General features: G+C 36.8%; 1 protein-coding gene across 4 annotated transcripts in view; it reads right to left on the minus strand.

The window, feature by feature from the left end:
* Nucleotides 1–14253, minus strand: part of PPP3CA (protein phosphatase 3 catalytic subunit alpha) — a 296940-nt gene that overhangs the window by 38160 nt on the left and 244527 nt on the right. For all 4 annotated transcript variants that reach the window (XM_019757674.3, XM_019757673.3, XM_088792193.1 and 1 more), the window contains exon 8: nucleotides 12335–12429. In XM_019757674.3, the coding sequence (XP_019613233.1) occupies nucleotides 12335–12429 (95 nt within the window). The remainder of the gene's footprint in view (nucleotides 1–12334; nucleotides 12430–14253) is intronic.

The raw sequence follows: 14253 nt of genomic DNA on the forward strand, positions 1-14253 counted from the left end.
ATGGCATAACCAGAATTTTATTAGTGTAGATTACTGAACAGATCCTAGATGATGTCAAACGGGTTTTTGTTTAGGGGTCTAAAACATAGAAAAATTAGTTATTTCATTACTTTAATAATTTTAGACTGACTTTTATATAAGGATGTGTTGTAGCATGTGATTATAGATAATAAAACAAAGGCAGTCCTTAAAATTATATTTTTGAAGTTACTTAAAGTTAACTAGGTTTAAGCTTTTACATTAATGTCTGTATTAATATCACTTAGTTTCGTACTTAATGGTATCTTTAATATAACATTGCTTTTACAACTCTATATTTGCTCTTCCACTGGGAATATTTTCTCAGAAATCACTAACTCTAATCCCTTACCATCCTTTGGCATCCAGTCCAAACACTACCCCCTTTGTGAAATCTTTTCTGATTTCTTCTGATGAATGTAACCTTCCTCTGAATTCCAAAAGTCCTTGACTTATACTTCTATTTTTTATTATTCAATTTTAGTCAGTTATTATATGTATATATGTTTACACACAACTTCTCTCTCTTTCTTAAAGGGCAAGTACCACACAACAGGCTTTCTATTTCTTTGTGCTCCACATACGACCTTCTCAGCATAGATGCTCAGAAGCTAAGGAAACATCCTGATATTTCCCCTATGATCTAAATGCTTTCTAATGTCTTTGACCCTTTCGCATATGAGGTGGCTTCTCGAGCCTTTTCCTCATCCTCCTCATCCCTGTTCTGGATGCATGCCACACTGGAAACGCCACTGTTAAAGTGGGTCCAGAACTAATGCAATCCTGGTGGGTTTGATCAGTGCAAAGTATGGGGAGGACAGATAGTTTTCTGTGATTTGGATACTACATATATCATATCACAGCCCAATAATATGTTGATGCTTTCAGCAGCTTGCAGTTAACTAGAATCATACTTGAGAACAACTAAAATCATACTTGAGAACAGTAAGGTCTTTGCTTTGAATCATGTTTCTGCCGGACCTATGGGGAATTATAGGGAACAGAATTACAGACATGCTGGGGCCAAGAACTGCAGCTAGTGCGATCAGCAGTGATATGAAGGGAGTTACTCTCTGGTTCCAGTGGAATTCTGAATCCTGCATATATTTCTGGAAACGCATTCTTCTTTCCATTATCCTATCATTTATGCCATTTGTCATTTGGGCTAAGGATACATTCATATAGTATTAAAATACGTAAAATAAAATAAAATAAATCATGGCAAATTATCATACCAATGTTTCTGACCTACCAAATGGGGAAGGTAAAGTATTTCCCACCTTTGCTATGTGCTACCTGAGTACAGGCTCCGTAGTAAAAGGTCTTTACTGTTTTGGAATACTGCATTTTCACAGCAGGACTGTATCCTCACATCTTCAAAGGAATGTTTTAAGGCTCTAAGTCATGTTTTTGAATAGTAATTTAGCCTCTAAGTTTCCTTCACTTGTATAAACATTACGTTGGTAAAGCAGGAGGAAAAAAAATAAGTGTTACAACTAACTGGGCCCTGGAGGAATGAAAGAGGCTTTATAAAATATGTAATTTAATCCTGACTACAAATCTGAGAAGCATGTGTGACTGCCTTTATATTACCGGCTAAGGAATTGAGGTGGAGAAATGAAGTGACTTGCTCAAGATCATCCAACAAGTAACTGAAAGGTCTCACTCATATTTAAACTCAGCTTTTACTGACACCAAATTCATTGCCTTTTACCATTCCCTTCTGTCTTTCATAAATTAGAAATCTATGAATTCTAGTCCTAGCTGTCATACTAATTTGACTTTTAATATGGTATTCGTAATTAAAGACATTTTAACTTTTGCCAAAATACATAATTGAGAAAAATGAAATAGGAAACAAATTCACAAGTGAGGGTAAGTCTTGTCCTGTAGATAAAACACTTGTTTTGTAGCTGGTGAGATAAAGCATTTACTCATTTGACACTGCTCAACACAATTTATCCGAGTGCCTACTAACAAAGCAGATACTGTTTTCAGACTTTTTTTTTTTTTATTAACAGCACAAATAATAAATTTTAACAGCAGCTATGTTGACTAAGCATCAGCTATATACAAGGCACTGTATTTGGTTCTTTACCAACACAATCATAAATCTTTACAGTATCCCTCAAAAGTGGTTCTTACCATTTATGCTTTGAAAATAAGCAACCAGAGAGGTTATTTGCCCAAGGTCACACTTGAGAAGCAGCAAACCTCAGTTTTGGCCTGAATCTAAAGTCCCTGATCTTTCTAGCATCTCATGATCTTCTCATCCTAATTGCATAAATCACTCAATGCCTACTAAATTTTGGACACAGATTCTCCTTCTACACTTAGTCTTTTTTAAAAAGAGCACTGAACTGGAAGGCCAAGAGCCCAGATGCTAGGTAGATTCTGTCATTAATTACTCACGAGACCCAAGGCCACTAAATGTCTCTAGGTCTCAATTACCTCACCTAACTACATGGATTTGTCTAGATAATTTATGACTTCTTCTTGATCTGAGTGATGTTAACGAACTTCTAGAACAAAGACCTCATCGTTAATGGAATGACTGATTAATGTTCTCGAAAATTCGATAGGCTATTAGCAGAACTTTTGTTCTTATTTTTCTATAGATTTAAAAATAATTAACTTAAAAATGCAAATACACCAATATGTATTGTATTTTTTTCTTAAGCAACATAAAATATTCAAGCAAAAATACTTTTCGAATAACCTAACATTGTCATGAATTTTCATGTTTTGTATAATATAAATTTTATATATATATATATATATATATATATATAATCACAAAGATACATGCAAAAAAATTAAACCAAAACAGTCCCAAATATCTGCAGTCACGAAATTCACAGTTAACATTTCATCTTCCACCTCCCACATCCTCCGCCCCGCCACCTGCCTCTGACTGTCACTGGGATTACAAAACTCAACTGGAGCCCTAACAGTGCTCTCTCCTCTGAAGTACTTGAAAGATGTTTATCTCCAGTGCAATATAAATAATACAAATGGCTGCACTTCAGGAATCACTCGAGACCACCTCCTGAGACCTTGTCTGAGAAACAGAGAGAGAAAAAAAGAACAAGGTCTCCCATCAAGGAACTCTTCTATTCCACATAACCTAGTGTCATCTAACAATTGTATCAGAGGCCTGGAGGGGGACTGTGACATGTATCTTGGCCCCACATTAATAATCATAATTTAGAGCAGACCTGACAGCACAGAGACTAAGGCTGAAGGGAGCACAAAGGAACTTAGGAAAAGGGTAATATGTCACTTCAGAGGCTAACTGTCTTAACGTTGTAAAAATCTCTAAAATAGATGAGAACCAAATAATATTGGTTCTGTCACATGGTAACTGTGAACATGGGCAAATATTTCTACTTCTTTAGCTTTACCTTCCAAACTTGTAAAGTAGGAATAACACTTGTCCTGTCATTTTCAAAACATGAAGACCAAATAAAGTAATATGAGATTGATATACACAATTATACATACAATCAGATAAAATATTTGACACTTGAAAAATGTAAAGCATCATAACTCAGTTTCAAATTTCTCAGGGAGGGGAGGGCTATCTATTTTTAATAGTTTACCATTTTATAATTCCCACCGAATGTGTCACATCTAAATACTAGGATCCAAAGAACTTGGGCCAAAAATTGATCCTTGGAATTTACTCAAGTCCAGTAAAACACTGTGAATCACTTCTAACGTTACAATTTCACATAGAGAATTTAAATTTCTTACATGAAATGATTTTTGCCAAGTCAACAGGAAAGATCAGTTATGAATTCCTTACCAGTTTTAGCAGGTATATCCCTATAAGTGCTATTCCTTATTATAATGCTATAATAAGGCCTAAGTGACCCTAGACTAAATAGAAGAGAGGTTTAGCTGAAGCTTTAAGCTACTTGGAGGAGATGACATGAACACAGCAAGCACTGGGCCCATGCCTTGTTCTCATTCATTGCAGTTGATAATTACCAGCTCCAAACTGCACCCTGGTGGGAGGGACCTCGAAAACTTAAACCATAGAACACTCTTTTCACCTTCAACTTTCTGCTTGGTACAGTAATTACTGTAGGATACAATGGTTCTAGGTTACTATCTTCAAAATAGCTTTGGCACTGAGTTAATGTTAAGCCCATACACTTGATATCACTTGATATCTACATTATTTTTCATAGAAGTAATGTTACTGCAGACTTTTTGACATTGTCAGGGTCAAGTCCAATAGTCTCTTGCAGATCTAGAATTTCTAGATAATGAATAGCAAGTAACAACCCATGGATTCATGTCTTTATACATACATAATCTCCATCATCCCTGTTTTTTCCCCCTTGTTAAATGTTTTATAGAGACATAGATCCAGTGTAAGAATCTCCTAAACCATCTGTTAAAAAATGGAACACCTCCAGATGCAACCCGGAACTGATCCTGTCCCACTGGCAGCAGAACAGCACTGACAATGGATCTATGGGGAGGACTCCACATTGCACCAGATCCTGGCTCCATCACCACTGAAGGTCTTATATAACTTTGAGTCCTGGAATCCTGTCATTCTATGGACAAAGCTTCGTGAAAAGCAAGGATCGTCTCACCCACTGCATTATTACTTCCTTTGTTGAGATTCCACAATTACTTAACAGTTATAATTGACAATCATATAGGGATGATGATTAAGAAATCGAGAAGATCATTTGTTAAACCAAGATACATCGATTATGTGTAGATTAATTCAATTAAAATATACAATGAGAGTACTTCTTAAATATCAAAGCTTGATAGATTTTCTATTTTCCATTTTAGCATCTATTGCATCAATTAAATGTTTAAAATGTAAGCAAGCTGACAGCTGGACTAAAACTAATCTATTTAGAAAATGGCCTCAAACAATGACACTTTCACAGTGGAACAGAACAAACAAAAGCCAAAAAATATAAGTATTTCAGGGGATACTTTTTAATGGGATAAATTATTTAGTTTAGAACAGTATAAATAATAGTCTATTCTTTTAACAATGCACATACTTGGATGTAAATGCTCATGTAATTTTAAAGTGATGACAAATGACACTTCATTTCAAATGCTTTTCTTTTCTTACTGAAGCATAATAGTTAGTCACCTAAATACACTGAAACCGTGAACTGAATGGGGATCAGTGCCAACTGAAAGGTTCCAGGTAACAAAGTTGAAGCTGAGGGCACAGATGGAGGTTAGCCTGTGGTCTCTGGAGTCAGTCTGCTCTTTTAATCTCAGTGCTATTCCGCGACTAGTTTGTAGGAACCTTGGGGAAAGCATGTAACCTCCCTGGGCCCCCGTTTTCATCAGTGAAATCAAGATTATAATGTAATTCATTGAGTTGCTGAAAGACTAAATACATTTACACACAATGGAGAGCAGTGTCTGGCAATCGGAGGTGCTCAATAAAGTTAGCTATTATTATTGTTATTATTTGCCTTACTTATAGGAACAAAACAAATAGCATTTGTATAGCACGCTACCTCAACTGAAGGAAAATATTTACGCTTACTAAATAAACACTATTACCAATCTAGGACTTGAAAGAAAATGTACCAAATTATATCACTCAAGAAGACAATGATAATGATAATGGTATAGGAAATTAAAATCACAGATTAATGTCACATAGTAAGAGTCCTGTCTGTAAAAGGCAGTGAAAGAGAACACTCTGCTGACACCTCTCTGCAGTCAATTTTATCCATTTATCTCAGAGAGGTGATTTCCCTGAAAACCAATCAGAACTTCTTAATCTCAAATTCTCTTCAGTCTTTAATGTCTACATAAATTTCTTTTCTACCACCTCATACTGATAATAAAAAGAGTAAAGACTAAGAGTTTTGTTCATGGTTTATGCTTTGCTCCTTCATAAGTTCTTATGTTCTAAAGCATTTCTCAGTAGGTTGAATAATCATTATGAAGAAATTATCTTCCTAGTGTGTGTAATTCTACCACTATTCATCAGGCTAAAGGATAAAAATATTTATTAAGTAAATGAAGAAATAACATTTCGTTTTTTTTGGTGGCATCTTACTTAATTATTTTATACTAATAACAAAAAAATACTACTTGGCCTACAATTTATTAGCAAATATCAAATAACAAAATGCTGTGGTGATATGCATTTACATTTTCTATGTCAAAATAACTGATCTGGGAAAACGGTTGCTCAGAGAATCTTTAGATTTGAGATGATGGTAGGAAAAAAGTAAGGGTTGGGAAAATCATTTCCATTGGACACAGTATCTGGATTATTTTTATCCAATTTGTAAAGCAACTAGTGATCATATTTATGCCTATGGCTGTAAAGATAGTACAAATGTTTTAAAAATGTTTATGTGAATGCCAAAAGTTGTGCCCATGCTTAAAACAGGCCTAAGACTGTATAAAAATGGCCCCTTGCTGTAACACATGGGCACCATTGCAGGGTGGGAAGCTTTTTCACACGCTATAGAGAAAGAGGCAGAGAGCGCTACTCCAGATTGCCCGGGCACTGATTCTACTCCCTTCCAAAGAACCCCCAGCTCCCTCTCCACCCAGGATAAGGATATGATCTAGGTGGTTCCACATTTGGCTCCTGAACCAGGTGGGTGCCAGATATCTCTAAGTTTGTGAATGCTATTCCTGAACAGTGTAACAAGCTCCTAGTGGGAGAGACCTGTGGTACAGTATGGAATGAGATTCTCAGGCCTGGCAATGCCACACTGTGGTGATGGCAGCACTGGCCTAGTGCTCCTGCTAGAAGCCAGGGGTCCAAGGCAAACCGGCTTCAGATACGCTGCATCTGCTCCTATATGTTCATATCATGGTAACCAATAAGATTTTTATCTTAGTTCACTATATTAGCAACCCAATCTTCCTATCGAGCCATAAATTATAATATCTTTCTGTTTATAAATGGTATCTTCCTGAAGCCCCTGACTACTTTTTGATCGGAAAATATCTGAGGATGTTGAAAATGTCAAGTTTTGGCAAGATTAAAATGCTTTTTGTAAGTAATTCTATCATGTTGCCTAGTTTAAAAGTCTAAAACATCAAAGTACATTTTCGCTATCAGAACGGGTAAATGTTTGCATCTCAGATCCTGGCTCAGAATTTTAGCAAATGATGCCTTTCTTGTCCATCATTGAAACCTGATTTTCCACCTTTATCTTCCTTAATCTATTTTAATATTGAATCATTTTTTTTCCTGGTTGTCATTTTAATCTCTGGTCTTGATTGCTAAACTAATTTGGTTTCCATTTAGATTTTCCTCTGAAATCCAAAATACATTTCATTTAATAAATTCTTCTTAATTATTTAATTTTACTGTGAGTAACCTTTCCTGGAACTGAGTTATATACCCCTGGTATGTATATTTCTGTACATCTATATCATGTTTCCACCCACCCAACCATCGCCCGCATATATGACAATTCCTCTAAACTTCAGAGAACTGGTACCACATGGAAACTGTAATTTACTTTAGATTTTTTTGAATCACAGGTATATCACTGAAAGATAAAAGATTTAACTGCTCACAATAAGGTTTAAAACACATTTTTCCAGAGGTTCATTATCGTTTTCAGCCAAAACTGAATTGTTTAAAGCAGAGTTCACATCTGCCATTGTATTCTGGATACTGAGATTTTACTCTAAGATTGTAAGGTTGACTCTTACATGTTACTTCCTTAGTTAAGCCTTTTTAGTTCTCACAGACCAACTTCCACTCTTTATTTCATTCCACTCTTTTTTAAATAGTATTTTCCAAATATATTTAAATAATTATTGGTGGGATTATTTATTTAATGTCTATCCTACTACCCAATTATAAACCCCACTAGGGCAAAGACCATATGTGTCTTGTTTATTTCATATCCCCAGCGCCTCTCAGGGTGACTGGTACATAGTAAGTCCTCAATAAAGGTTTGTTTTATTGGTGAGTGGATGAGGTTGAGGTCACTTCTACAGGGGGCAAACGAAAAAGACAAAGAAGAGGAGGAGGAGGAGAAGCAATGTTTCATTACTACATTTGCCTTGTGTTTGGTGTATTTGGGCAACTATGAAATTGCTTTTTCCTTAGGGTTACAGAGTCACAGGAGAAAAGCAATTCAAATGTAAAAAGTGCTCTGCAAATGTTTAACTCCAATGTGGAAAGGGCACCTGCACTGGTGATGGCAGTAACTTAAAGAGAGATAAAACTCGGTGGGTCAATACTGATAGGGTACTATTGGCCACTGTCTTGCTATTAATTCCCAGAAGGAAAATGCTTCCATCAATCCCTGCCTACTAGCTATAAGGAATGACAGTTACTTGGCTTGCCAGCATGTATCAAAAAGCCCCTGCTTCAAACTTATAATAATCTGATTAGGAAGTTATAGGAATGTTAAATCAAGGAAAAGCTAACCAGAAAAAAAGAAGTAAATGCTAAGTACAAGGGCAAACCATTGGCATTGGAGGCATTCAGAGAAGAGCTGCCAACCGAAGTCTTCATGGCAACACAGGCTGGAGTGGGTCTAGGACACTTAGATGGGCAGAGTAGAGTGAGACAAGTATACGAGATGGAAATAATTGTGTAGACAAAGATGTGGACAAAGGGAAAGTGAAACGTCATCTGGGGCAATGAGCAGCGCAACTGGCAAAAGGAAAGGGCTCACCCAGAGAGCAGCGGACAGAGGTCGTAAAGGTGGTCTGACCCATAAAGTGGGATTATAACGACAAGGCTGAGAAGGAGGAGGGGGTGTTGCTACGAGCTTCTGTGAAGCCCCACACTGACACGTGACACAATAATAGCCCCATGAAATAGTCAATGATGATAATATCTTAATACTGCATAGCACTTTTTTTTTCCAAAACAATTTCATCTATTATTCACAAACAGAATGTTTTTCTCATTTTACAGAGGTGTCACTACGTGCCAATAAATTTAGATGACTTAGTTGCTGAATGGCAGCGCTGTGATTCAAGTTTACATCTTTTGTCCTGGCATCTTGCAGGAGTAAGCAGGAGTTATCAGAGTGAGGAAACAAGAAAGGGGGATGGGTGAGAAGACCGATGTGTTAGTGCAGACTGGAAAGGATGAGAACTGAGGGAACTAAAGTAGGCTGCACCATGGGATGGGGACTTGCAGTCATAACTTTCTGAATACTGCTTTTAGTTGCAGACGAGTATGAGCTGCGAATCAGAACGACTGGACATTTAAACATGAAGCTGATCACACACAACTCTTACTGGTTTTAAGATGGCAGAACACATCTATTTTTTTCTCATTCTCTCATTTTGTCAGAGAGCTATTACTGCTGCCTTAATAGAAGCCTTAAAAATCAAACCATACACTGAAACTATTACGCTATAATTCCTTTTAAGGTCAGCTGTTTCTAAGAATCAAATGATTAACTCAGAGACTCTTCACTACCAGCTTTTCATGGACTGTGTTTTGGAGGTGCTTGCAACCTAGTTTGGTTGCACTGCATTTTAAAATTCTTGTTAACTTTTATTCTATTCAAATACACCAATCCCCACTTCACCAGTGACTCCCTCTCCCGTATAATGTACACAGTGTTAGCATAGCAGCTTTAAAGTGCTTCAGCAACTTGACACAAAAGCCTTTTGAAATTATGCTCAAACTGAAGACTGGATCTTTCTTCTTCCTATCAATTTATCTTTTTCCCTCAGGAGAACTTTTTTCTTTATGAAAAGGTTCCCAAAATGAAATGCTCCTATCCCTTTCCTGTGAGATTGTGATCTACCCCAAAGGCCAGAGAACACAGTGAATGAAAGAACTACAGAACCTCAAAGATAGCAGTGCACTGATGTCTATTCTTCTTCAGTTTGCAGCTTGTTAAATCAGAACCACAGACAAAGAAGAATGGGAGGAACAGCTATTGGTCTCAAGCAAAACTGCATTACCTTGCATGATGATGAATGGAAAAGCTCTAAGTCTGTTTTTTGGAGTAAAATCCCAAGTTTCTTCTTTTTTAAAAATTGTTTGAACTTTTTAATTGTTACAAAACTTGTTGATACATGCTACTTAGTAATCAGCGTAGGTCAAGAAAATTACTTGTTTGGGCACTGCCTTCACTAAGCTTAATAAAAAAAAATTAATGCCATAAAACTATAAAAACCTTAGTGTTCACATTTTTTATACTTTTGGTAAATAATAGGATCATGGGGGGATATGCAAGGTGACCTTCTGAGTTCTTGCATTACTTGGAAGTACCACAGGGAAACTGTCAGGTACCAGGTGAGAAACCCTTACCCAATCAAAGGGAATTAGCTCTACTAGTTTTTTTTTTTTTTTTTTTTTTTTTTTTTTTTTACAAAAGGCTTCAAGACTGAGATTTTGCCTGGGGAATAAAAAGTGCTTGCTGCTTAAAAGTAAAAAAGAAAAACATCAAAAACACTGGTCTTGACTTTCTTTTTTCTTCTTTCTAAACAAATGTTAACCATTCTTTAATGTCCAGATTATATTTTACCTTCAACAAGGCCTTCTCAGAACATTACAGAAAATTACCCCTTGTTGAATGTACATAGTGGTTGACTCTCTTAGTTTCTACTTAATCACATTGTGTCTTATTTGTTTTCAATCACTCAAATGTCCTAGTCAACTGGTTTATAAGCACTTGGCATGCAGAGAACGATTTTTTTTTTTTTGGTGGTGTTTTTTTTTTTACTTTGCCTGCATCTTATCACAGCGTACTAAAGGCAGCGTTTCTCTCTCTCTCTCTCTCTCATTTTTTTCAGGAAGTAGGCAACTAGGAAAGGGGAACAACGGTCCCTTGTCCTCCGGCATCCATGGTTGTGAAATAAACTGCACTATGCTTACTGATAACCATGCTCCATGGGCACAGAGGAGAGCCCACCACAGTCAATATGGTAATATGGTGATATGGCAATACGATATTGTGTGGCTGCAGCTAACTCCATGCAGCAGGTATCGCTCTATGGGCTACAGGGGAGGAGGATGAGAGTCATGTATTCTCTGTCATAGAGCAGATAGGACTGGGCAGAGGCAAGGATCAGGAAGAGATGTGTGACGGTGCTGCAATTACATGTGGTTTGCCCACTGGAGCAGGATCCTTGATAGATCCAGAAGGTACAGGGGTCAGGGTCCAGCCCTGGGCAGAAGGAGGTGGGAAATGCTAACTAAACTGGAAATCAGGGCACAGACAAAAGCAGGAGGCTTCCTTTTCACAGGGAACCTGGAATACAAGTCTGAAACAAAGGCAACAACCTATTCATAAGGACAGAGGGACACAGAACAGGTGCTTGAGAATCAAGAAGGCCACATCCCGCCTCAGGCATCTGGACACCAGCCTATGATAGGAAGCACCCATCACAACTCACTTAGGCATAGGAATCGTTCCCAAATCCAGGCGTTCAGACTGGTTCTGATATTAGTCTTTTCCTGCCTCTCCTGGCTGTATCTCACCTCACATATATTTTTCGCATGCTTTTTCTGTCTCCAATTCTCTGAATCTCAGAAAGTGACACTCAGACATTTTATCACCCATTCTGCCACACCTATAACACTTCTCATCATTTCAAATAAGGTGATTACTTTGATGATAAAAGATAAGGTGTCCCTTGTCTCTTCCTCCTCTCTTCCCTATAGTCAGTAAAGAATATCTTCTTGTTTCCTGGGCTCTTTCAGGCACACAGGTGTAGCGTTTCAGACAGGAGATGCAGAATGCCCAACCAGATGTGGGTCGGACCCCAGGTCACCACTACCTAACTGAGTGACCTTGTGCAAGGCAATTAACCAGAGACTCACTTTGCATATTAAAAGTGGGTTGAGGACTGGTGATATTTACTTCGAAGTTTAATACAATTTTTTACAAATAAATGAATATGTACTTTCCTAGCATGAGATCTGACTCATCATAGGTTCTCAACAGATGGAATTTGAATTTGAATTTTAAGCTATAGCTTCTTTATGCTTACTTCTCTTGATAGTTTTAAATGCACAATCACACTATTCTTATATAAATCCACATCCTTCTTAAGGAGCATGATTTTGGATTACTGCCAATTATAATTTCTTTTAAAGCCTATATCTACAGATCAGCAGCTGTCAACCCTGGAGAACAGTTAAAAAAAAAAAAAAAAAAAGCAGCACCTGGGCCCCACCTCTGACTAGTTGAATCTTTAACTCTGGAGATACAAAATTTGGATCAAACAATAAATGAAAAAGTAAAGGGAAAAAGAATGGTTAAAAAATGCTTAATTAAACCAAACCAAATACAAACAGCTTAAGAATTATTATACATACTATACAAGAGTGCAAGAGGGATTTAAAATCACTTACCTTTGTTATTGTATACATCTAAGTAATTTGGTGCTGAAAAAATTGTAATGAGAGAAGGGAAGCCTGTTGTTTGGCTTTTCCTGTACATGCGATACCTAAAAATAATAAACACAAGTTAAAAACAAGGCTAGTAGGAGAAAAACATGATGTCAAATTATCGATTTAGAAACAGAAAATTAAAGTTCAGTTTTACCATTCAAAGAGAACTCAATTACTTAATATTAAACAAAATTTTCTCCTAAAGTCTGTTATACACAGACATCAGTTCATTTCAGAGGTGACAATGAAAACACACAAACATACGTTCAATTTCCAAATAGGTTATTTTTAAGTTTAGCTGACATAGGGGAGGGTGGATTTTGGGGAAAAATCAATTAATTTCCATGTGTTCAACAGAGATGACAGAGGCTACTTTTTGCACAGGTAGACACCTGTACCTACCATGTTTTTCAGAAGTTGACCAATATTTTTGACATAAAAAGACTAAATAAGCAGAGCAATATATAAATCTTTCCCACTAATAACCAGGCTGATTATTTTATTTATTTACAATATTCTGTTACAGTTCTGTATAGCCATTTTGCCTAGACTATGTCAGTGATTTGCTTTTCAAAGAAAGTTTGGTTCAATCTATGGGTTTGAGGACTTGAAATTTTTTCTGCTTTAGAATTTTATTTGTTACCAATGTTTTGTGATGGCTGTAGGCCAAAGATCATTGTCTCAGCAGGGTGATATTTAATCAGTCAGTAATGAAACAGAACATCTGCAAGATCTTGTAATAACCAACAATCCAGTTACTTTTCATCTACTAAATGGAACAAAAATGGAACTCTAATCTTTAAAAAAATTAAAAAAAATACAGGCACCTCTGGCTCTTTTCAACCAAGGTGAAAAAGTATCTCATCACTTCTATGTAATAGATTTCAGAACTATCAGTTTAGAAACAATCCTACAAAGCATACTCATAAAACAAAATTCTATCATTCCTTGGGTAACCCGTGTCGGTTACTTCTGGCATGATTAGTTCACCTGGGTTCTAAAGGTATCTCAGGTAGTACCTTCAGGTAAATACCCACCTTAAAAGTTATAATTTTATAAATATTTGATACTACTTATCTCAGAAGAAACTACCTCTTAAAATATTTTGAAATGTTCTGGAAGTATTTATTCTGCTTATGGGACTGAACTTTGGGGAAAAAAAAATCAGATTGTGAAAGCTCGTAACTCTCTTAACCTAGTACCCTGGCTTTATAAATCATTACTGGCTATGCCGACAAATAAAAACAACCTGGATGACATAACTTCAATTTCCCCTAATGAATCAATCAACTGCTCAGTTTAACCAATCTTGTTGATATTAATTGATGCACTTAACAGATTTTCAAACAGGCAGGTCATTTCAGGTCTGAAGTGTGATTAAGATAAATCTACCTAAAATGTTCATTAGGGACAGTCAGTCAACAATGCATGATGACACCATTGCCCCTGACAAGTAATAATAATTATTATTTGAGGACCTGATTGGTTCAGTATATCCATAGGTTCCTTCAAACATCAGCGACAACTGCACTGAGCACAAAATATGGGATCAGTTCAAACCTGTCGATAGATTGCTTGATAAAAAGCTAATTTTTGAAAGAAACTTAGGATGTGCCTTGATTCAGGATCATCACAGAAATAGGCTTATTTCAGAGCTGGCATCTGTATTTCCAATTTCAGCATGCAGGTTATTCCAAAAAACCCAAAAAAACCCTGTTCCTTCTGTGGGGACGGAGCCCCAGGGAGCGGTTTCTAGGCTCTTGGCCTCACGTAGAAAGGTGCTGGCTCAGGTAGTAAATGGCCATCAACTGTGATTGGATGGCCATTAGCTATGGCTAGTTGGCCGTCAGCTGTAACCAGTGAGCCATTGGCCACTAATA

Source organism: Rhinolophus sinicus, chromosome 1, assembly GCF_057876585.1.
Source record: "Rhinolophus sinicus isolate RSI-liver-muscle chromosome 1, RSI-T2T, whole genome shotgun sequence".
Lineage (NCBI taxonomy): Eukaryota > Metazoa > Chordata > Mammalia > Chiroptera > Rhinolophidae > Rhinolophus > Rhinolophus sinicus.